Source organism: Lissotriton helveticus, chromosome 8 (genome assembly GCF_964261635.1).
Source record: "Lissotriton helveticus chromosome 8, aLisHel1.1, whole genome shotgun sequence".
In the NCBI taxonomy this organism is placed as follows: Eukaryota; Metazoa; Chordata; class Amphibia; order Caudata; family Salamandridae; genus Lissotriton; species Lissotriton helveticus.
Window position 1 is genome coordinate 1666924267 of NC_136069.1, and position 24936 is coordinate 1666949202.

Below are 24936 nucleotides of genomic sequence, written 5' to 3' on the forward strand. Positions count from 1 at the left end.
GAACTGAAGCACTGAGGAATTTAAATCTTTAATAAAGGCGTTCTCAACTCAATATTGGAGCATGAGAACAAAATGATATTTCTGAATGCTTTTAAATAAAATAAAATAAAAATGAAGAGCTAACTTAATGATTAAGTAATCTCTTCATTTTAATTTTCTAACTTTTCAAAGAGTCACATTTACAAACAGCAGGCATCTTGCTCCCACTAGCAGGCAGGTAAACACGCTGCCATATTTATAACTGAAATATAAAGCCATTTTTTTAATTGGGAGAAATTTAAAGTGCAGAAAAATGTTCCATCAAGTGCAGAAATGTGTTCCTTACTATGAAAATTTTTGAAGAATAGTTTTCTACATTTTAAATTTCTCTCATTTAAAGAAAATGGGTACGTGTTTGTGTTGTACATGTAACAGTGCCACATATGGTAAAAGGTGTGTCCTGTGACCAGTACATGCCACATGTGCTCTCAGTCATCCATAGAAGTATATTCAATACATTCACACAAATGTTCATACATCCCAACAGACCATGCACTCACGACACAAATGGCATCCCTATCATAATACCCCTAGTCAAAGTATTTTGTTAAAACCATAGTATTAGGATCCATGGACATTAGGTTTAAAGTCAATAAAGCTGGGCAAGGGGGTGTCTCGTAACAATGTGCATGTTAATTGGCCTTCAATAGATCACAGCAGTTTTCACTGATCAGAAGTAGCTCTCATTACAGAAAAGGTTGGAGACTCCTGATCTAAGCATTCCCTCTATCTATGCAAGGTTCTTTATGTATGCATCCCTCTCTAGCATCTATCTATGCTGACATCTTTAATTGTGCATCTATCTAACTATGCACGACCCACTCTACATATCTGTCATTGCCCCAGTATTGGACTTTCATAGATTCCCATGCTTTGTATCATTCCCCTGTCGTCGGACTGGGAGCCTCGGTAATAGAAAAATACCATAGCAGTAGGTACAAAAGTGAAAGACAGGTCTAGGCCTCATCTCATTTTGTAGCCTATCCGCCTCTTTTTGTAGAAGAGACCAAAAAAAATTGCAACAACCAATCAAAGAAGCCTCACCCCATAGAACCCTCCTGAGAGAGCCTCAGAGCCTCAGATTTTCTACTGCACGTTGTGCTAAGGGGATCTCCACTGAGCTCTGCTCAGATTGCTCTTAAGATTTGGAATTTTCTTCTTTTTTCTTCTTTTTCAACTCTAATATGTCTGATAAGGAGAAGAAGGCTTTATTCAGAGCTTGTGCTACCTGTTCAAAGAAGAGGCTATAAATTGAGGACAAGCATAAGGACTGTATATACTGCTTGTACCCGGATCACAAGGCCACAGATTGTAAGATCTGCAGAACTTTCTCTACGAAGACCTTGAGAGACAGGGAAGGCCGATTGCTAACCTGGTTGCAGAAAAAGTCTCGTAAGGAGGTTCTGACATCCGACAGTGAGGATTCTTCCTCAGCTGCGTCCTCCAGTAGATCCAAGAAAAGGGGTAGGTCCTCCCCTTCAAAATCTTCTGAGCCCCCTGTTAAGGCCCTGCAAGTGACTTCTGACAGGTCTGAGGCCCAGTCCCAAACAATCTCCTCACCGAGGTGTAAAGGAGAGGCTGGGACGGACTGAGGAGACACAGTCATCAAAGAAGGTACAGAAAACCCCTTCTATTACTTCTCCACCATCTGAAAAGGAGAAAGTATTAAAAAAAAACTGCTACTGTCCCTCAGGAAGGAAAATCGGATAAGAAATCTCGTCTGTCGATGACGAAAATATCAGGTACGTCGATGACGACATCCAAAATTCACTTGGGTTCTGTTACAGCTCCGTCGACGGGACCGTCGACGGCAGCTTCGTCGATGGTGGCTGCAGTGATATCTTCATCGACATTTAAGCTACCTGTTCCCTTCTCGTCGACCATGGTGCTTACATCTTCAACTTCGACGGTGATGACATCGAGGATAGCGTTGATGGCTGCAACGTCGACGAGAACGACGATGATGACGTCGACAACGACAGCGGTGATGATTATGTCGACGACACGGTCGATGATCAGTCCACCGTCGACGATGTCCACCTCTCCGTCAACGTTCCCGGCGACGACAAGTGAGTCGACGTTTCCGTCGATGACGAGCTCGTCGACGATTCAAAGAGTCCACATTTCTAATAAAAGACAGCATATTACACCAGAGATGACATCTCCACGCAGAGTAACACCCTTGCCTCCAACTTTGCTTTTGGAGGAGGAATCAGATGATGAGGATGGCCCTTATGGGGATGCTTACAGCCCATCCCAACTTCAAGTGAAGTATCAAGATTCAGACTCTGATGACTACTATACGGAGGAACGCCATTTCGTTCAGCAAGAGAGGCCTCAACAACAACAAGAAGACATGGTGACAATGCCTTCCTCTCTCATAACAGACTTGCAGATGATGCTACAGGATTACAAAAGAAGGTTCCCGTCTCAAGCTTCGGACCAGCAAGCGCAGCCGCCTCCTCCTTCCATTCCTGCTACTCCTCCAGTTGCAGTGACATCTCCGGTTTCTCGACCTTCGGAGCCAGATCCAAAAGAAAGCGGGAGGTTATTGCTATTCAGGATGAGGATGACTCATCTGATGACGATCATCAGGTAGATCAAAACCCAGACCCGGATAGAGATTGGGACGAGTATGTAATTCAAGATCCAGCCTCACCATTGCCAGATCCTGCTACCTCTCCTCCAGCAGACATTGGAGGCTTCCATAACCTTATGGAGAGGGCGTCCAAGTGGTTTGGTCTTCCTATTATGACAGTACAGACAGACTGTTTCCTTTACGACTTCAAGGAGCCTTACAGAAAATCCATCCGTTCAATACCGATAGTTGAACATGTGTGGTCGGAAGGTACTAAAGTAATGCAGAATCCAGCTGCGGTCATTCCTATTCTTCCCTGGCTGGAGAAAAAATATAAGGCTCCAGAAAACAGTCCCGCTTGCCTGACTGGTCAACCGAAGCCGGACTCAGTTATTTCCCAGGCAGCGCAAAGAAAATCCAAAAATCCATCAGCGCCTCTTACGACACCACCAGACAAAGAGGGGAGACGCTTGCACAATGTGGGAAAAGGTTCTCCTCAATGGCCATCCTTCTAGTCAAAGCTGCTAGTGCTCTTGCAATCCTGGGTAGATATGATCGCCAGATGTGGTGCGATTTATCCCCGTTTGTTGACCAACTTCCGGTGTATAGGAAGAGGCCAAGAAGATTCTGGAGGAAGGAGAATGTTCATCTTCGGAGGTGATAGATTGTGCTATGGATATAGCAACCACCGCTTCCCGAGCTCTTGCGGGATCAGCAGTTTTAAGGCGTCAAGGCTGGCTTTGGGCAACCTGGTTTCGCCAGGAAGTCCAAAATAAGATCTTGAACTTACCTTATGACGGAGAAATGCTTTTTGGAAAGCATATAGATGATGCCCTTCAAGACATCAAGAAGGACACGGACACAGCAAGGTCCTTGGGGACATTGCATTACCGCAAGGTTCCTTTCAGGGGTGCGAAAGGGAGAGATTTCTCATCATACAGAGGGGGCAACCAACAGCGCTACTCTTCTTACTCGCAGTCCTCTCAGTCATACAAACCCCTATACTCACAGCGCCAAGGTCAGTCGGCGTCTTTCTCTCGCCAGCCACCAAGATGACGACAGGGATGTCAGGGGAGAGATACGCCTAAACGTCAATAGCGGCTTCATGGCTCTGTCTACTGTTCCTCCCCCTCTAGTAACATCAGTGGGGGGCAGGATAACAGAATACCTCCACAACTGGAAAATTATTACATCGGATCGATGGGTCCTCAAAATCGTACAATTCGGCCACTCACTAGAGTTTCAAGAATTTCCACCATCCAGAGCTCCTCACGCCACGGAATCGAAACATCTAAATCTTCTATGTCTCGAAGTTCAACAGCTGCTCATCAAAGGGGCGATAGAATCGGTTCCTCAGACCCATCGAGGGAAAGGATTCTATTCCAGGTTTTTCCTGGTTCGCAAGACGGAAGAAAAGTGGTGCCCAATTCTAGACCTGAGGGAGCTCAACACCTATCTCATAAAACTCTCTTTTTTGAAGGTTTCTCTCCAGGATATATTGCGTCTCCTAAATCCTAGCGATTATATGGCAACACTAGATCTAGAGGACGCATACTTTCATGTTCCCATTCATCCGACCCACAGGAGGTATCTACGCTTTACAGTAGCCAAGAGCCACTTTCAGTTCAAAGTCCTACCTTTCAGACTAAGATCTGCACCGCGGATATTTACAAAGGTATTGGCCTCAGTGGCAACTTTTCTCAGAAGGCAGTCTCTGCAGGTGTTTCCCTACTTGGACGACTGGCTGATAAAAGCTCCAACCTCTCAAGCAGCCTCAAAAGCAGTCGAGGATTGTATTCAACTTTTCAGTCTTCGGGGTCTAGGCCTAAACAGAAGCAAGTTTGTCCTTCCGTCCAGGTCGGCATGATTTCTAGGTGCCATTCTGGATACAACTCTTTACAAAGCTTTCCCTTCAGAGGAGAGACAGAACAGACTGATTCTTTCTGCTAACCGTTTTCGAAGGAAACAAAATCTTTCAGTCCGTCAGTACAAATCCCTTCTAGGATCGATGTCATCTTGCATTGCATTGATTCCGCACTGCAGGCTTCACATGCGTCTCCTGCAGGAACAACTAAACTTGCAATTGCATCAAGCAGAGGGGTCTTTCGAAGACAGGATAAGATTACTCGTGTCATGAAGAAGGCAATCAGGTGGTGGACTGTAACAAACAATATCGAGGAAGGTCTCTCCTTCACGGTTCCTCCCTCTCCGTTAGTCCTGACCACAGACGCTTCTCTAGAAGGCTGGGGAGCTGTATTACAGGATCTTCAGGTGAGCGATCGCTGGTCTCCAGAGCTTCGCACCTCTCACATCAACCTTCTAGAACTGAGAGCGATTTGTTTAGCTCTACAAGCTTTCCTTTCAGAAATTCGAAATTCTACAGTCCTGGTGCGGACAGACAACACGACGGCCATGCATTATGTGAACAAGCAGGGAGGAACAAAATCCAAACTTCTTTCAAAAGAGGCACAGAAGATCTGGAAATGGGTTATTTGTCACCAGATATCTCTCTCAGCAGAACATCTACCAGGTTCTCTCAATGTGGAGGCGGATTCATTGAGCCACCTAAGGTCAGTCTCCCACGAATGGGAATTGGATCAGAGAACTCTCGACAAAATATTCTCTCGTTGGGGCACTCCTCTTATAGACCTGTTCGCGACTCCACAGAACAAGAAATGTCAATTCTACGCAAGTAGGTATCCCCATCGAGGGTCGCTGGGGAATGCCCTTTCGATAGCCTGGTCAGGCGCATTTCTTTACGCCTTTCCACCGATTCCTTTGATACCAAGGATACTGAGGAAACTCAAGACGGAACCCTGCACCATGATTTTAATAGCCCCAGCATGGCCCCGCCAATTTTGGTTCACAGAGCTCCTCCTTCTATCTCAGGATCAACAAATTCTCCTGCGTCCAATTCCTACCCTGCTGACGATGTCCCAGGGCCAAGTAATGCATCCGGACCCGAGCTCTCTGCAATTGACAGCTTGGCTCCTGAGCACCGGGAATTCAATGCTTTAGATATCCCTCAAGAATGCAAGGACATTTTAGCTCAAGCTCGGGCTCCTAGTACAAACAGGACCTATTGTGCAAAATGGAAGCGTTTTTGTGTATGGTGCCAAAAGGAGAATCTTCATCCTTTTACTGCGGCTCCGCATAAAATCTTACCGTACATATTGTCTTTGGCCAAATCAGGTCTTCAACACTCTTCCATTAAAGTGCATCTGGCAGCGATCTTGAGGTTCAGACGAACAACCTCTGGTCCTTCTCTTTGGTCCGCGAGGGTGATCAAGCAATTTCTAAAGGGTCTATTCAGGGCTTTCCCTCCAGTGAGACCTCGTTCTCCAATTTGGCAACTCAACCTGGTCCTTGCCCATCTCATGAGGGCTCCTTTTGAACCAATACATAGAGTGGACATGAAGTTTGTGTCCTGGAAGATTGCTTTTCTTCTGGTGATAACTTCAGCCAGGAGAGTTGGAGAACTTCAAGCTCTCACAATTGTTGAGCCTTTGTTACAGTTCTAAAAAGAATCTTTGATCTTACGGACAAATCCGAAATTTATCCCAAAGTTCCCTTCGGATTTTCACCTAAATGAGCCTATAGTACTAAAGACTTTCTTTCCTCGACCTTCATCTCTGGCAGAGAGATCTCTCCACACTTTGGATGTCCAAAGATGCCTGAAGTTTTATCGTCAACGTACGAAAGAATTCAGGAAGACTTTGCAACTTTTTGTCGCTTTTAGCGCTCCAAGGAAAGGTTTGCCCCTGTCAAAGCAGGGGATATCATGTTGGATTGCCAGCACAATTCATTTCTGTCATCAAGCAGCGGGGAAGCCACTAAGGGGATGGATCAAAGCTCATTCTACGAGATCAGTGTCATCATCTACCCCTCTGTTCTCTGGTGTCCCTGTCAAGGACATTTGTAGGGCAGCTACATGGAGCAGTGCCCATTCATTCACGAAACACTACTGTTTGGATTCTTCCACAAGGAGTGATACAGCAGTCGGACAAGCAGTCGGACAAGCAGTCCTGAGGAATTTATTCCAGTGGGCGGGGAGCTTTCCCTTCTATCCCTCCTTCCTTTATTGCACATTTTGTATTTCATAATATTACTTATTTATTGTTACGAAGTTTTTTGGCCAATTATGATAATACTTTTATTGTGTTATGCTGATATGCATGTAACAAAATGTGCATTTGCAGATTACTGCTAGCTACTCTGATACAAAGCATGGGAATCTATGAAATCCAATACTGGGGCAAGAAAACAAGTTACTTACCTGTAACTTTGGTTCCCCAGTATTGGTACTTTCATAGATTCCCATGCGCCCACCCGCCTCCCCTGGGAAAAGCTCAGCCTTCAAGGCTCTGAGGCTCTCTCAGGAGGGTTCTATGGGGTGAGGTTTCTCTGATTGGTTGTTGCAATTTTCTTTTGGTCTCTTTTACAAAAAGAGGCGGATAGGCTACAAAATGAGATGAGGCCTAGGCCTGTCTTTCACTTTTGTACCTACTGCCCTATTATTTTTCTATTACCGAGGCTCCCATTCCGACGACGGGGGAATGATACAAAGCATGGGAATCTATGAAAGTACCAATACTGGGGAACCAAAGTTACAGGTAAGTAACTTGTTTTCTTGCCAGGCTTTCTATTTATCAATCTGCACAACCCGCTCTGTACATAATAAAGTTTTGCGAAAAACGTACGAAAAAGAATTAGCAATTTGCTTTTTTATGTATATTGTTAGCTAAGACCTTTTTATTTTGCTAAACATATGTGTATTTCATGGAAGTTATAAGGATTTTCAGCCAGACAGCATCCATTATTCTGTTGTTGTGTCATACATATTTTATTTCCAATCACTCCAGCATGCAATATGGGATAACACACTTAAGCCATTGGCTGAGTTCACAGTAATTGGCGGCAGGTTGTCCTTTCACTAGAAGCACATCCACAGACAGAATTATTCCCTTCAGTGCTAGGGATTATTATGGTAATGTGTGCTTTTTTTGGCAAAAAATATTTTTGACTTTAGAGATTTTTTTTACCCAAGCCAAAAGACTGCCAGCCAATGCCAGACTTATAAGATTTGTCAGTGCTTGTTTTTCATGAAGCAGGAAGCACTACCTAAAATGCAACTGGAAAATGCTTAAGCAAAGCCATTGTTCATGTGTTGTGCACATTACTTCATCATGTTTTTCTGCTAAAACAAACAGGGAAGTATTTTAAACTTTTTTACTTGAGAGCCCTGTTGGGTTTTACTTTTGAAGTAAGAATCGTGTGCCAGCGATAGGTTGCTCATTGAAAGTGTTCCAGGTGCTCATTTCCAAATCTGAGTTTGGAGTTGGCATCTCCTACCATCTGCATATTTTAAGTTATTCTTATAGGTGCTGCGTTTCAAACCTGTTTTCTGTGCACAAATAAATGTATAAAACCTGCCTCTACTTGTGTTTTGCAATATTAAATGTGATTTCATTTTATTTTCCACAGTGCTTCTATGATGTAGAAGGTGTGGGTTTAAAAAAGAAAGTAAAATTGTACATCCGTGATTTGCAAAACAAGATGGATGTCTTATGCAGTATTATCTTTCTAATAGGAGTATTCTGCAGGTTTGTATATTTCATTCCTCTCAAACATTGCAAGTTGTTTTGTCTAGCCTTCAATGTATTTATCAGAGAGATAGAGAAGTGCAGTCTCACACACTATTGCACATTTGGTAATATGAGAAAGTAGCACTTTGCTTTTAGGACGAGAACTCTCACTCACCCGAAGGTGACATGCTCATAATTGGGTTCCCTCCTCACACAAGGACCGCAAGGCACCTTGTGTGGCCTACAACTCCCAAGCTTCAGAACGAGAGGAGCGGAGATGATTTGATGAGCAAAATGATGATGTTGATGAGTCAGGGGCAGAGTGCAAAGGAACCTACAGTGTCAATAAAACGATCTCCTGGTGGGCAAAAAAGCTTTAATTCTGGTGCCCCCATTGGATAGGGTTAAAAGGGTGCGAGGACAGGGGTTTAATAACTGCCCTATCTTAGTGAGTCAACAAGTTTCTGCCCTTTTATGACTTTCTCAAGTTTGGGGGCATTCATCAGGACCAGAGAACACTGTCACTCTGCTTCTAGAAATTAAAAATAAATGCCTGCGATACATTCGACTTGGTAGATTACTGGATGGGCTACCACTATCCTCAGTGTCTACCTATGATGCTGAAAGATAACTAAACAGACAGCAATTACTCAGTTTGATTAAACAAAACACCCCTTCAAACATGTTGTGTTCTAAGTTAGGCAAATGAATGGGTGAACAGGTGCAAAAAAATTATTCGGCACCATCAACCACACTCGTGTCAGGATAGAGTTAAAAGGAAACATGCAGGTAATCTTACCCAGAGTTTGTGTATGTACATATATATACATATATATATATATATATATATATATATATATATATATATATTCACTGAAAAAACCATAGGTTTCAGGCCTGATATAGTTAGGAATTAGCATTTAAAAAACCTTAGAAATTCACTGAAAAAACTGTAGATTTTAGGGGTGTTATAGTTAGCTGGACATTTCACTCATACAAAACCATTGAAATTCCTCCGATATAGTTAGTTGTACTAACTATATCTCGCACCCCCGCAATCCACTGCTGATGATGTCACATATTACATCATTCATGACATGGTCAGTGACTGGGAGTCCCTAGTTTGAAGTGTTGAAAGCCAATGAGCATGCAGCTCGTACTGATTGGCTGCCACTGTCTGTCAACACTCCAAAACAGAAATTGTTGGCAGCCATGTTGTGCCTCGGTAGACTGAGGCACAAGAAAGCAGAAAAACAAATGTGTAGAACTCAAAAAGGGGGCAGGGTAGAAGCACCCTGACCCCCTAGGCCTGCTGTTTTTTTAAATCGCAGGTACGCGCACGGTACGCGTACGGTCCGCGCACGGTGCGCGCTTATAGATATATAAATTTTTTCAAATTCGATTTTCTCAACAGCTACTGGAGGGATTTACACCATTTAAACAAAAGGGTGATCTGCGAATCAGACTCAACCATTTTGCCAAATTTCTTGTAATTCCGTTCAGCCGTTCGGGCTGTAGTCGTGTCTAATCGTCCTATGGAAAGTAACATGGGTAAAACACGTTTTGGGACCCCCCTTTTTTCTCAGCCCCCACTTCACGAATCCCCCCAAAACTTTCAGGAAAGGAGCAGAGCGGAGCGGGCCATCTTCTTTGAGAAATTCACAAAGATTCATCAACCGGCGCCAAAGTTATTCCCAATAGAATGTTGCGCATTTCCTATGGAAACTAGGTCCTAACTATATCTCCCTTCTGGCAACCGCCAGTAAGTAATATCTATCTATCTATCTATCTATCTATCTATCTATCTATCTATCTATCTATCTATCTATCTATCTATCTATCTATCTATCTATCTATCTCTATATATATATATATATATATCTATAAACGACAGCAACTCCTACCACTTCCACTCGTGGCGGCGAGGAAGGAGAGACGGACCACAGTCTTCAGACAAGTTGTTTATTTAAACCTTCACATCCAACAGCTACGGCAGATGACGCGTTTCGGGCTGGCAACAGCCCTTGATCACATAGAGACTGTATGTGAATTAGCCATTTTTAAATGCTGTTACAATTCCGCCTCAAGTCACATGGTACAATCACATGTACACAGAAATAAAAGGCAGACTGATATCTACATTTTGAAGGTGTGGCAATTATGCCTTATTTTCTCCATTTTGTGATAACAAATCGCCTATTAGATGTAATACAGCAAAACTTAATTTACCATATAAAAACTGCTAAAATACACATATAATTTTGTGCAATATTAGTGTTATTGCCGCATAAATGCGTTTTTCTAATACACCAACAACAGTTTTATAATGGTTCCAAATTCCTGGGTAAATCCCAGGAAATAGTATTTCTGTACTTTATGAACATTATTCAGTGAAATTGCAAACATTTGTAATGAATGTGCAAAAAGCAATACGTAGCAGCAATTTATAATATGTGCAAAACAGTGATAAATTGAATCTCTAAAATTTAGAGAAATAAATAACATGTTTTAGTACGAAACAAATATGACTACATAAATACAAGTAATTAAAAAACACTATTCATAAAATTCATATGGCTAGTTTCATAGTATATAAAAAAAACAATTCATTCATACTAAAAACAAGGTGAAATAGTGTTGTGTGTATTAAAACACCATCATATATCATGCAGACGAGAAATTACATTTAAAACTACCCTAGAATGCGAACAACAAGTGGAACATGGCGGGGGAGCCAAGAGGAACATGACGGGGGAGCCAAGAGGAACATGGCGGGGGAGCCAAGAGGAACATGGCGGGGGAGCCAAGAGGAACATGGCGGCAGGTTGTGAGCCGGTCGCTGAGGCTCCGGGAGACTGCCTGATGACTGCGAATTTTAGTTGATAACAGGTCGTTTACAGCAGGATTCAGCTATTGTACACGGTAAGAGCTAGTGGGAGACGATGCGGAGGATAGAGTATTACAGCTGATTTAATTTTCCCTCCCGTCTCGCTTTGTTTTCTGAGGCACTTTAGCTCTCGCTGTTGCAGAGACGGCGGAGGCGGCGGTGCTAGGACCCTGCCACGACCTGGTTCTTTCCTTTTCGGAATCCACGCATGACTAGCAAAGGAGAGCCGGAGGAGGGACACCTGAACGAGCGGCGGAGGAGCCTGTGGGTTCGGACTCGGCTGGTTCTGGCACAGTTGCAGCTTCGGGGGCCGGTCTGCAAGGGAGTCTGTCATCCCATATTCCATAGTAGATTAGCAGAGCCCTTTCCAGCGGTAAGGTGCAGGGAAGTGGGGACGGGACAGAAGTACGAGTATATGGAGCATGACTCAGAGGTTGCTGTTTTAGGGAAACCTTCAGCTGGGGGTAAGATAGAAAAGCAGAGGTCAGCTGAGAAAGCTGATTTACCCAGAGTCTCCCAGAAGTCGGCACAGGTGCATGCTACATCTCTTTCCCCCCCCCCCAGGAGATGCCGGAATAGATACCAGCTTAGATCCCAATAGGAGTTTAATACAGGCGGTGTCTTAGATTTGCCAGAAAGGGAGCGTCCTACACCTTTGACTCCATGTAAGGGAAGAAAAAAGGCAGGCAGTGTAAAAAGAGCTAAGGGTTCTAAAGCAGTGTTACTGCCCCCAAAAAATACTCCCTCCCTCAAAACTTATTTTAAAATAATGGTGCAGGCTGTCGGCAAAGTACAGCCAGAGACTGTCCCCTCTGCCTTGGAAAATGGGGCCCGCTGCTCCCTGTGGAGAACTGTTTTACACTCTTGCTGGGTTTGCCAGACACTAACAGTGAAGAACAGCATGGAGAACAGAATGAATTAGTCGAGGCTAAAGTCGAGACTAGGGATCCAGCACTTGAGCCCCAGGCGGAGCAGCCAGGACCTGTAATCCCTTCTCCCTCTCAATCTCCTCACTTGTCCTCTCCTTCCCACTCTCATAATTCTTACACTGTCTCTGATCCACAGGGGTCTCAGGCCCTGTTGAAATCAGCCACCCCCCGCCACATGATATGGCTCTAACTTGTGGAGAAGTGTGGCTCACTGGTTAGAGGTGGCAGACCCGTAAGCAGAGAACGGCTCGGGACCAGGGTTCGATTCCCGACGCGGCAGGGTCGTGGACCAGGGTCAGCGGACTCGATAATTCTCGCCTCGGTGCCTACTCTAGTCAGAAACCACACTCGGCAACTCTGGGCATCAGCTTGCCTCATCTTCACAACGGCCCCCCCAGACCGCCGGGGATGCTTGGTCGCACCTTAGAGATACCCATCAGGGACCATCTCTCAGGGTGAGCCAGGACGGGTTCCCCAGCGGTCGAAGCGTGGAGATACTCCTCCGGGAGTCGATTCCTAGCGCTATATAAACCCGCAATTAAATTAAATTAAACTCCAGAAACTGATTTGGATCAGGCACAGGGAGGTCAGAGAGAATTAGAGTGCTTAGATGGAGATAGGTTGGGCTCCCTATTTCAGTCCTCAAGGGGGGACCTGATGACCAAATTTGAGATTTCAGAGAGTAATCAAAAAGCGATCCATGACAGATTTGACCTTTTGGAGTCCAAGTTAGATGAAGTTATCACTCGGACTGGGAACTTGGAAGTTGAAGTCGCTGCTCTATCAGAATCAGTCCAAGTGAACTCGAAGGATATTATAACTTTAAAACAACAGAATAGATCTTTGGCCATGGACCTGAAGAGGTTGGAAACCCAGGCTAGAAAAAATAATTTGAGAATTCTAAAGATTCCTGAGGGAGAGGAGCTAGATGACATTAAGGGATTTGTGTGTAAGCTCCTAAGGGACAGGGTTCTGAAAGACCGTCCTGACATTAACTTGGAGGCAGAAATACAAAGAGTGCACAGGGACCCCTTCAAATTACACGCAGACAGGAAAGCACCCAGGAAGATCCTCGTGAACTTTCAGTCATTTAGTATCAAGGAGCTGATTTTGGGGCGATGTCTTTCTAAGTCTGTCCTCCACTATTGGGCAATCCCATACCTTATTAGATCGGATACAGGGGGGAGAGAAGCCCAGAGGCAGTGGGAGCTGGGCTCTAGAATGCCGAAGCTAAGATCATTTGGAGCCAAAGTACAAATGAAGTTTCCCGCCCTACTAAAAATCATGTGGAAGAATAAAATGTACAGTTATAGCCAGCCTGAAGATGTGGACGACCTCCTTGCTCAGATGAGACAGAAATGATATGATTTGGTAGTATATAGTGGGCAGGTGGTGTAAATATTAGAGGTAGATTGGGTTATTGGACACTTGGCTGGAGGAGACGAAAATGGTATAGGGAAGACGGGAAAAAAAAGGGTGGAGGAAAGAAAAGAAAAAAGGGATCGTAATGATGGTATTGTGAAGATGGGTGGGAAAAAAAAGTAAAAAAGGGGAAAAAAAATATATACAATGCAGAATTTTTTCACTAAAGCACTATTCGTCCATTAAAGCACTGCTCTCTCACATATTGGGAGCCATGTTAGTATCCCGTTGATGAATGTTGAGGATGTTAATTCAGTCACAGGCAGTTCTCCTGGGGCCCTAAAGGCGGGTTTCATCGCCAGGTATGTTGGGGGGGGTTCCTCAGGGGTGGGTTGGGGGTGGGGTTTGGGGGCTTGGGGGAAAAGGGGGGAGGAAAAAAAAGTCCTCATACGTAGAAATGAGATCTTGTATGTTTATGCTCTGGATGGGTGGAGAGTTACAGTTCAGATATGAGTAGGTCAATAAGTATTAAAACCCTCTCCTGGAACGTGAATGGAATGGGAGAAGGGAGAAAACAATCGAGGGTCTGCGAGTATTTAAGAGACTCAGATGCCCAAGTTATGCTACTACAAGAAACTCACCTTGAATCGAATGTCTGTAAATCGCTCTTTGGTAGACTGAGATGGGTACAGGAAATAGTGTGTTCCAGGCAGAATGGTACAACCAGGGGGGTTGCGATAATCATTAGAGCACATCGGGGGATAAGGTTGTTAAGGAGCGACACGGATCCGACAGGCAGATGGCTTGTGGCAGTCCTCTCTATCTATAGTGTTTGCTTCACTTATGCCGTATATTACGGCCCTAATGAGGACAACCCAGGCCCTCTTTTGAAGTTGGAGGAAGGTCTACTTCAGCCTTCGGCCCCAGTGATCCTGGGGGGTGATTTTAATTTGGTATTTGACTCTGTAATGGATAGGACCTCTAAGGCAAAATATAATGCTCCTACTAAATCTACTTCAGCCCTGGGATCCATGCGGAAAGATTTTAATTTGTTGGATCAGCAGCCACTAACAAATCATCCACATATTGAATAAGAGTAGCACGCGAGGGTAAAGAAAAGGTGTCAAGCTGTGATTACAAAGCTTGGCAGTATATTGAAGGACTTTCACAATAGCCTTGAGGTGCACGCGAAACCAGAAGCTTCGGCCTCCGAGAGAGAAGCCAAAGAGATCCCTACTTTCTTCAGCAATAGGAATGCTAAGAAAACATTTTTAAGATCAATAACCGAAAACCAGACTGCTGAAGCAGGAATCATAGTGAGCAAAGCAGTGATATCCGGCACAACAGGAAACTGAGGGACAACAATTTTGTTGACCTCTCGAAGATCAATTACTAAACGATACACAGGTGGCTGGGAGGGGTCAGTACGTTTAAGAATAGGTAAAACAGGGCTATTGCGAACATTCCCTCTAGTCTCTTCGACCACACCCTTCTGAACCAAGTCATGAACAATAGCCAACAAAGCTCTCTCACCATCATTAGATATTTTATATTGAGGAACACGTGGCAGCTTAACATCTGGCTTAACAGTAATCACGGGGGAATTTGCAGTAAACCAACATCGTTCGGACCCGTAGCCCAAAGGGTAGCAGGAAGTGAACGCAGTTCAGGTGGTAGCTGTTCTTTAGATACATACATTGGAGAAGTCAATTTATCACCCAAAGTGAGATGTACACAAGAGGGTGAACAATACAGTGTAGCATGCAAACGTTTCAATAAGTCCAAACCCAGTAAATTCTCTCCACAACCTGTTGTTAAAAGAAGCGGAGCTTCCAAATCGTACGGACCAATAGAAATGGGCAAAGCACAAGAGACTGGGTTAGTAACTGGGGCGCCAGAGAATCATACAGAAACATTTGTGAAGCCAGACAAAGGTGCCCCAGGGAGTTTGGAATGCATTATGGAACTTCTCTTTGCACCAGTATCCAAGAGAAATGGTTCTGTAACACCTAATGCCACAACATTAACATAAGGTCCTTCCTGATCCACTGGAACTGATACGACTCCCTTACTTTGCCTATGGCTGTCCTAGCTAGTATGAAAATCAACGTCCTCATTATCGAGACATTAGTCATCGTTGTAATATTGCGCGGACTGAGAATTCTGTTGATCAAATTAATTCGTAGAGTCCTGCGGGGGAGAGGGCTGTCGTTCCTGAGTTGACGCACCCTGTCCTCTACCTCTGGATGCGGACCGAGAACCACCACGACCCCGTGGTGCCAATGATCCACCATAACGCTGCAATAAAATCGGTCAAGCATTCTTAAAATGACCTTCTTCTTTACAATAGGCGCACTGATTAGGACCCAATGGAACTCGCGGAGCTGAGGATACCGGTTTCTGCAGCAACTTCTGGAACTGTGGGGGCTGTTGAAATTGGGGCTGAGCAGAACGAGGGGTATAGGCCTGTTGCTGAAGAACCTTCGTTTTCAATTCCTTAGTCTTTTTCTCTGCTTTTTCCTTATCTTCCTTATCCCTATTCCCATAATATTGAGCAGTAGCCAATATCTGGGCAGTGGAAGAAATGGCCCATGAACTCTCTGATTGTTTCAATTTATGCTATAATTCTGGAAGTAAATTAAAGACAAATTTATCTACGAACAATCGCTGTCCACCTTCAGTACTCATGTCTTGACCACTATGATCGATGAAAGTCTCTTCGAAACGAGTAAAGAAATCGGAGACACTTTCATCCGTCTTTTGTTTACATGCCGCTAACTTATCCCAATTAACGCGCACCGCAGGCATCATAGTTTTCATCAAATCTATTATTTTTCCAGGCAATTCCGTAATTAAATCATCAGGTTTGGCACCACCTATTTGTCCTGCATCTGCTGCTAAAATAGCAGCCCAATTACCGCCTAAAGCTGCATCATGATCCTGTTTACGAATCCTGGTCCATATCGCTTGTGGGACTACATTTCCCATAAGTAAATCAATATCTGCCAAATTCATAATGCAAGCGTCAACAGTCTGGGACAACTCTTTATAATACCCAGCAGGATTCCTACGAGGGTCCGGTAAAGACTGTTTAAGTGCCAATACTTCTGACCTTTTCCAAGGATCATGTACCCATATACGCTGAAAATGAGCAGGAACGCCAGGAACATTACCTGCCTGTGCAACCGCATCTCTCCATATTGGAGGAACCTCTCGCATCGGATATTGTGCCATTTTACGACGAACCGTGGGATCAGGCTCAAGAGAATTTTGAGAGAAAAAGGCAGTACGGAAAGTAACAAGCTTTTGAATAGCACGCTCTACAGCAGGACCCACAATAAGTCCCTTATGAAACTGATCCTGTATTTCGAATAAATCCGGAGGGGGTTAATCCAAATCCACATCTCCCCATCCTTTAATAAGAGTATCGCACATAGCATTGAAAACATATCTCTGTGTAGGCGCGTTCCATTGAAGGAAAGTATCTAAAATATCACGCACACTATACTGTACACTACTCACAATCCAATTACGAGCAAGAGAATCTAACTTAGTCCGTTCTTCCAAATCTGGAATCTGACTACGAGATTGTCTCCTGGACGATGCAGGAGAAAAGTAAAGAGGCCCAAGAAAAGGTGACAAAAGACCTGAAACAGTGTCGACTAAACGTTGTCGAGCTGTAGGGGAATCTGACACTAAAACAGGAGACAACGTATTCTGTAAAACAGAAGAAGAATCCGTAGCAAAAGAAACGACAGATGAAGGAGACAGAGGCACAGAAGATTGGGGTACAAAAGTCGCTGGCAAAGGGGGTGGAACTGGAATCACAGCAATAGGCAATTGTGCAGGAACCAAAACAGCTGGATTAACAGCAGGTTGTAATGGCGGTGCATTGGCACCTAATACATAGGGTGGAGGTAATGTCAGCAAATGGGACATAAAAGAATCTTCGTCAGGATTTTTACTCTTCAATACAGTAGGTAGCACAGGATAACATCTATCTATTGCCATACGATGTTGCCTTTCCGACACCTCAGTCACCTGATCAGCTTCATCATTTTTAAACTGTTGGGCAGTCTTTCTTGTCTTTCTTCAGTTGCTTAATTTCTTTCTGTTTGGCTTCCTTACGCCGGAAGCGGAAAGAGTCAAACAGTGCCGGCCGGGCTTTTCTCTTAAATAGAATTGCTTCCAAATTATCTAGTATATTAGGCTCAAAAGAACCATTGTGTGGCCACTGTAGAACACCATCTTTCTTGGTATATTGGATCCATGTTTTGTTAAAAACAATAGGACCCAGACCATGTTTTGAGTAGAGCTCGTAAGTGGGAGTTCCAACTGGAGGAATCGGACAAGAATCCTCTAGCCGGGAATCCCTAGAACAACCAAAACAGCAAAATTTCCTAAACTTACTAAATCCAGGCATTTCGTAACGAACTGGACTTCCTTACAAACGTCAAGGGGGTTTTAGACAATATAGTCACAGCACAAACGTACTTACCCCTTGGCTTCGGTTAGCGCGCTAATCGAATAACAAAAACAAAAACAAAGAGTGGGCACTACCCACAAATACTTAACTAAGTGTTTTTCTCACGCCAACAGATGTCCGTCTAACGTCTCGCGATACCAATCATCACCAAAGGGCCAAGGCAGGGCGACAGTCAGGGCAGCAGTCGTCAGCAGCCGTCGGGAAGGAGTAGCCGCACTTCAAAAGACCTACGGTCCACTTCGACATGCAGGGGTCGCTCACGTGGTTCACGAAATCCTCCGGAATTTTCTTGCGAAGCTCCTCACGACTCTCGGGCAAAAACTACTACCGCTAAAGTCGCCCACACGTTGGGCTGCCAATTGGAGAACCTGACCTTATGGGCCAGGCGGCGCAGGGCACGCCTAGGATCTCTGGGTTCACCTGCCTCGACAGACAGAGACACAAGACCCTCTGTTAGGCGTAGAAAAGTAGATTTTATTAGCTGCAGCTAAGTACAGTTATCTAAGAAGTACCACAGGTAGGTTCTCAAGAGACTGCCACTTCAATCCGTGGCGCACAGTCTATTATACAGAACAAGTTTACAATGACAACTACCAATACACACAAAACTGACAAATAGGAATAGTTCGAAAACAAGCTATCGGAAGTCTAAAGCACACCCTCCTTTAAGACCCCGTGTGCTTTCCTTACCCTCAGGTTAATCAACACTAGTGCCCGTAATTCAATTTGCAGGTGGTAAAACATGTGTAGAATGCTTCAAAGGAAGGGCTATGTAACAAGAGAACACACAAAGAGAATGGTGAAGGCCAGTTAAACAAGATAAAGTAGAGAAGAATGGTGGGACCCAAACAGTGGAGTAAGACATGGATTAATCAGTCTAGACGTGGCTTTACAAACTCAGCCAGACCCTGACATCAGTTTCGTAAACAAGGACAAGGGTTGTTCTTTAACGGGAAAGACACTGAGCAGCTGAAAAGGCAAAAATACCATATTTACCGCGTTAGCTGTGCTGCCTGAGTGAGGCAACACAAAATGGCGGCTAAGCACAAAATGGCGGCTGAATGCGAAGCGGAGCCGAAAAACCACGTAACCTCAGCGCGATTATGTCCTTCAATGTGACATTTGCCAGCAGATTAAGCCTTCAACTGCTGCGCGTCCGCCCCAGACACAGTTGTTCATTTCTAATAAACCACTTGGTTGTGTTTCTTTAGATCACTGTGGTCCTTTTTTCATCTGATACTGCATATAAGTACATCTTAGTAGCAGTTGATTCATGCACACGCTTTGTATGGGTCTGGCCTAACCACAGCGCTGATTCACGGACTGTCATAAGGGATTTGCGTGTCTTTGTAGGGATTTTTGCCTGTGGTACCTTCCATTCGGATCAGGGTCCTGCTTTCGCCTCTAAGGCGTATAAGGATGCCAGGGCTTCGTTGGAGGGCCAAGTCAAGTTTTCGTCTCCATACAGACCTGAGGGTAATAGTGTTGTGGAACGAATGAACCGTGACTTAAAGCAATCATTGACAGCTCGAGTTATAGGCACTGGCAGGAATTGGCTGGCCCACCTCAATGGCGTGCAGCGTGCTCTTAATAATCTCCCTAGAAGGTCTCTGGGTGGGCGGACCCCATACAAAATGCTCTTTGGTATCAAGATGTATGTACCAGACCTTGACGGTCTAGACTCGGTGGCTGTTGCTGCCTCCTTTGACGTAGATGAACATTGCAATGTTTTACAGACTCTACAAAAGACAAGAGACAGTCTTGCAAAGGAACATTTGCCCTCCACTTCGGATGATGCGTTGCAGATCCCGGTAGTTGGCTGGCTACCCCAAGTTGGAGAATTGGTTCGGGAGAAGATCGAAAACAAGAAAGAATTTGGTCCCTCTTATCGAGCTCCATTTCCTGTGCTTGGTGTGAAGGGCACAAGAACAGTCATTTTACCACCACTTCCAGGTCGTTAAGAAAATAGGTATATCTCCATTGACAATGTCAAGATACACAGAGTGGCCGATTCTTCTTAGTATGACACCGGCAGTCTCATGTCTTTCGATTGTGAGAAATTCTGTATTGGCCACTGCTTCAAATCCTGAGCCTGAGGTGGCCCTCGAGATGCCTGCAATTTCTAGTCCTTAATTGAGTACATTGCTTGGTACTCAACTTGATGAAACTAACTACACTTACCCAACTGACTTATCAATGCCTGATTTACAAACTCGTTTGGCCACAGAATCCAGATTTTCATTTGACACTGTTTCACACACATCAGGAAAGCCTTCACGGATTAAAGTCCATACACGATTATTTAAAAAAAATTTTTTGATTCCCCCTTGGACATATATTTGGCTGGTGCTTTTTTCGATTTACCTTTTTATGTCAATTGGTTTTGTGTTTTATTTTTTCCGAATCGTCAATGAACACTATGTCGAAGAGAGAACATGCATTCGACATCTCAATGGAACATTGGCACCCCATTCCTCCTCGCATACTGCACACAGATTGAAGAGAGACTTGGCTTTTGTTAACATCACTGCTTGGCCTGTCCTGGATGGGATAGTATGGGATGCTGTTAAATTTTAAATCCATGGCCCCACTGAGGTTATAAATGTCCCTAATGTGCTTAGAGTTAACATGGGGTATGTAGTTAAACAAAACATACGTTCTGATGATTGGGATGTTCAGGCGTAGAGGCATTGTTTTCTGATTTGAAATATTATGCTGCCTTTGATGCTGAAGATTTGTATTTAGAATCTGCTAATTATGGTGATTTATTTTATTTCCAACATTTTGGTAATCACTACCTACATAAAACTAATTCCAGGAGGAGCACTGTAAATTATATACAATGGTAGCATTGCCCAGCTCCTGTGCAAGGCAGTTCGAGTACCTTTTTGAAAGAGTACACTTATTTTACTGACTTTAATCAGTCCATTTTTTTTTTATGACAGAAAAGTCCATGTCCTAGGTTAGACTTACCGATACTAAGTTATTGCACTCGAAGTCCTTTCTAGACCAGCTAGCTGTTGGAGGCTACGAGTTACGGAAGGAAACAGTTGACCTTAAATCTGTTTGGGGTTCTAAAAGTTGGCAGGTACAAGGCACTGAGGCTTTGCACCGTGCATGTCTCATCCCGAATCATATGTTGTTTTTGAATTCTACCATTTCACAGACAACATGCTTTGGATTGGCTACTTCTAAAAAATTAAATACTCCTTCCTTCCCTGATTTGAAAGAATATTCAGGTTGGGGTAATATTACAAAGGTTTTGATCAGAGAGTTGCAAACTCTATTGCTAAATTCGTCCTTTAACATATCCAGTTTGCATCCCAAGGGTTGGTTGCTGTGGCACAAAAGTGCACACTCATGTCAACATCGTTTTCTGGGTTTAGCTGATGGCTTTACACAGGTCAGGGTCGATCCCCGTTTTGAGAGTGACCATTCAGTAACCACTTATTCAGTAGGCAAATTATGTCAGAATTGGCTCAAACATTCTACCTTGGCGTCAGTTAAACTGCATTTATCTAAACTGACTGACGATGTTGATTTGAATGATTTCATAAAAGGCCCGGCTAAAGGTAGATCTAGAAGATGGATATATGCAGTTTATAATGAAATCTGGAAACCATCACAGATTGAGGCGGCTACCCGCCTTAGGGCTATTGATCAAGCTAATTTAGAAAAAGTGCTTGCAGTTGTGGATAATAGCATTAACACGCTTTCTTCCCGCATTTACACATTGGATAATATTGTGTCATCTGTTGTTGATATTGTGCAAAATGAAGTGTCTGTATTATACCATGGTCAAAATCAATTGCGTTCTGTAATGCAGTTTGCATGGACCCTGCAGACGCTTAAGGCCGCAAAAGTGCCGTGGAATTACATGAATACCTCTTCTCTGTTTGCCCCGTTTAATTTGACTGATAAGCAACGTTTGCTTTCAATGAGAGATGCATCTTTTTCCATGTTACACATTGAACGATTGGAGTCATTACCATTTTCTGTAGCAGAGGCGACTACTGCAACGTGGCTAATCCACGGATTAATAACTTTACCGTTTGCTCTTTTCGAATTTAAAAATTGTATGAAGTATTTTGCCATTGGTAGATACGAGCCTCTTGGTAGCTCCTATCTACATGAAGCCTGGTTGCTTCCTTTTACATACAGATGCCTTAGGGAGGGTAAGGAAGTTTATCTGAAAGGTGAAGAATGCACTGAAACACCAGATCACTCATTAATGTGTAGACATATCCAATTACACGGCTCTTGCAATCAAAACAAGCCTAATTTAGCCTGTGTTTTGAAAGGTACACCCGTGCCCACTATTGTCCCCACATTCACATTACTGGCAAACGGGAGTTATTTACTTTTAAATAATGAGGATTGCTGTGGGTTAATAAAAGGCATTGCTTATGTCGTTACAGTCAGTGAACGTGTGGTTTGCTGTAAAAATGTGCTGTACCCACCCACGCATGGGAACTTGGATGTTTCCATCTGGCCGAGGATTCCGACCTTCAAAGCAGAGTTCAATAAGATGAGTCGCATAAGAGCTCTATTCTCCCAAAAAGAAGTTGCCCTGACATCTGCTTATGAAACATTTGTCCTTCACATAGCTAACCCCCGCACAGAGCTGCATGCTTTATTAAATACTGACCTACCATTGCATTTCGGTGAGCTGATTCATACAATCTTTAACGCATCCTCCACAACGGGGCTGGCACACTTTTTTAAAGTAGTTAGCAGTGGGCTTGTGACTTCATTTCGGAAGATATTTGGGGTCATTCCTGTTTTTTTCCATTCTATCTTTTCCAGCTTATTTGGTTGTTTCCCCGTTTTACTGGTGCTGGCTGCAGGTGTACTTTTGCTGTTTTGTTTTATGCAAAATGGATGCACATCCTGTGTTCCAAGACGAGCTGTCGCGGCTGGCACTGTTTCGCAACAGGATGCTTGAATACTATGGAACGCTGCCGCTCGCCACCTTAAGTGCAGCTTATGGATTATCATTTCGATTTTCCTATTTTACATGTGTCCAGCCTGTCTTTCATTGCCTGAGTTGCGATTTCGACTGGGCCCTGGATTTGTGTCTATGCAATGTGGTGTCTCCTGAAGTGGATTTTAATCAACTCATGAGCCCCTTAGTTGCTCATGAATTGCTTTGTTCTGACGGAGGGATTATGGCCTTTGAACAAAGCGATACAAAAGGGGATGATGGACGGAGCGGAGCGTTTGAACAAATCAAACACTCACCCCCAGTCAACTGATCTGGGTTTAATCCATCACCATTCTTTAGTTCAATCATCCCCTTTTGTATCGCTTTGTTCGCCCTAAGTGTGGCAGGGTATGCTCAGACGTGAGTCCCTTGCTCACTTGGCTACTGGATTCAAGATAGCCTGGCTGATGAGGTTTATGAATCCGAAACCGGTCCCAGGATGCTTGTTTCCGGTCCATGGAAGACATGGCTTGGCAGTTCGGGCTGGACTGTTCCCATGAGGCACAGGGTCAGACTGATTTGCATATGGCCATGTCTGAAATGGGGTGGCTGAGTGGGCTAAAGAATGGTGATGGATTAAACCCAGATCAGTTGACTGGGGGTGAGTGTTTGATTTGCTCAAACGCTCCGTCCATCATCCCCTTTTGTATCGCTAACATTTTATGAAGCATGTTTCTTCACTTTAAATTCTTCGCATTCAAACAAATGACTGTATGTTCCCTGTCAAATCAAATCAGGTGTTTGTTAAGCGCGACTAGTCACCCGTAAGGGTCTCGAGGCACCAGGGTTGTGGGGTGGGGGGTGGGGCGGAGGTTCGCAGGTTCCAGTCGATCAGGTTTTGAGGTTTCTTGTGAAGGTGGGGAGCGATGTTATCTTTCTGAGGTGGAGTAGAAGGTCGTTCCAGGCACTGGCCGTGCGGAAGCAGAAGGAGCGGCCTCCCGATCTGGTCTTGTCATAAACATGGCACCATATATCTACAGGCCACTGGGAGTAAAAAGCCTGCTGTTTGTAAAGACACTTTCGTTCACATGGGAGAAATTAAAATAAGTTTCAGTTAATCATTATAAAAATTATAAACATAAAGTAAACTCATCAGTTGAATTTTCTCCCATTTCACATTCGCACACACCAGGCATCTTGTTCCCAGTGGTTTGTAGACACGCTGCGATATTTATGAACAATACCGCAATTTTATTTTAAATTGGAGAAATTCAAAATGCAGAACATTTTTCTATCAAGTGCAGAAAAGATTTCCTTATTATGAACATTTTGCAGGACATTTTTCCGCACTTTACATTTCTCCCATTTTAAAAAGAAATGGTTGTATGTTTGTGTTGTACATGTATCTGTGTCACATATAACAAAAGGTATGGCCTTTTGTTATATGTGCACAAGACATGGGCTCTCAGTCACCCATACAAATATATACCATTAATTCACACACATGTAGCAGCATCCCCACAGACCATGAACTCATTGAGGCACATGGCAGTCCTATCTTAGTACACCTACTCACAATATTTTGTTCAAACCATGGTATCGGGCTCATGGACATAAGGTTTAAAGTCAATAAAGCTGGGCAGGAGTCAGGGGGTGGTTTGGGTAAAATGCACGAGTTACTTGGTGATTTACACTGATTGGAAATAGCTCTCATTACAGGAAAGGCTGGAGACCCCTGACAGAAAGGAAGTGAGCAAATGAAGATAAACTGGACAGATGGTGGAGGACACAGATCTGGCGGAGAGCCGAATTTCCACTTTCTAAAGCATGCTTTCAGCTCTACCTCAGAAGGGGGTAGAAGCTCTGAGAGCTAGCTTTCTGAAGTAAATATCACAACAATAAGGGCTGGTTCCATATTGCCAGCAGAGGTTAATGTTAGTAAATAGTGGTTGGATCCTGACAATTGTATCTTTAAAAAATCACTCATCCTAGTGCATCAATTAAAAACTAATTTGAATCGCAGTAGTGTTTTTCAAGACTGGACTGGTCAGTGTTCCAAATTCTTGTGTACCTTTTGTACTTAAGCCTACTCCCAGTATTTCGATTGCCCACAAAGCTCAAATCAAATTAGAAAACTCTTTTGAGG

General features: G+C 43.9%; 1 protein-coding gene across 5 annotated transcripts in view; it reads left to right on the top strand.

Moving 5' to 3' along the window:
* Positions 1–24936, top strand: part of LOC144773613 (transient receptor potential cation channel subfamily M member 2-like) — a 1994366-nt gene that overhangs the window by 1252874 nt on the left and 716556 nt on the right. For all 5 annotated transcript variants that reach the window (XR_013600026.1, XR_013600027.1, XM_078658754.1 and 2 more), the window contains one exon: positions 8102–8220. Coding sequence is in view for 3 of the 5 variants with exons in the window: in XM_078658754.1 (XP_078514880.1) it covers positions 8102–8220 (119 nt within the window). In the remaining 2 variants the exon portion in view is untranslated. The remainder of the gene's footprint in view (positions 1–8101; positions 8221–24936) is intronic.